The 725-nt window shown below is 43.9% G+C and overlaps 1 protein-coding gene across 1 annotated transcript in view; it reads right to left on the minus strand.

Moving 5' to 3' along the window:
• Nucleotides 1-281: 281 nt before the first annotated feature.
• The window catches only part of LOC105449146, a 2,944-nt gene continuing 2,500 nt past the window's right edge, over nucleotides 282-725 (minus strand). The window contains exon 3 of the mRNA XM_011688147.1: nucleotides 282-514. Coding sequence (XP_011686449.1) covers nucleotides 282-514 — 233 coding nt within the window. The remainder of the gene's footprint in view (nucleotides 515-725) is intronic.

A 725-nucleotide genomic window follows, 5' to 3' on the forward strand; every position in this document is an offset into this window, starting at 1 on the left:
GACGTGTGCTCTTCCGATCTCCCACCCCACCCGTTATCGCTCGCGTTCGCGAAGAGGAAGAGGAGAAGAATACTATTATAATTTAAAAAATTAAATAAAAAATTATTTATTTTAAAATTTATAAATGTTTGAAAAAGTATTTAATATAATCTATGATGTGATAATGATTTATATGATGTGTCCGCCTATCGGTTGCAATCTGCAACAGACAAAGGGGGAGCAATTTAAAAAAATACAAAAAGAAAATAAAAAAAGAACTTGAATTAAACAAAAAACTTACCTTAATTGTAGAAGGCAACCGTCTTCCTCCCGGTGGCCACATCTACTATTATCCTAAGAGGTGCCTCCTCCCTTTGTGGTACCTGCGGGCTCCTCGAACCATGCTCCCGCGGGCTCCAGACCGCCTCACGCGGGCTCGCCTGTAGGCCCTCCTCCCTCGGAGGCGTCCTCGACCTCGCCAGGATTGACAAAAACCGGTCGTCATACTTCGATGCCATGAGGCATCGCCATCTGACTGCCCGCAACCAATAATCACGTAAACAGACGTCACACGTGCTGGGCGCGAAAAATTTTTCGCAACTTATGCACTGCATCAACGGCATGTTAATTTATCTTCTAATGCAAATGACGTGAGACTGTCACAACTGCTCAACGTCGACTGACTCAAGGACTCCACGGGAACCCGCGAGTAAAAATGCAAGCCAAATAAATAATTATCTCTCCTA

This window comes from Wasmannia auropunctata, unplaced genomic scaffold, assembly GCF_000956235.1.
Source record: "Wasmannia auropunctata unplaced genomic scaffold, wasmannia.A_1.0 LD336078.1, whole genome shotgun sequence".
In the NCBI taxonomy this organism is placed as follows: Eukaryota; Metazoa; Arthropoda; class Insecta; order Hymenoptera; family Formicidae; genus Wasmannia; species Wasmannia auropunctata.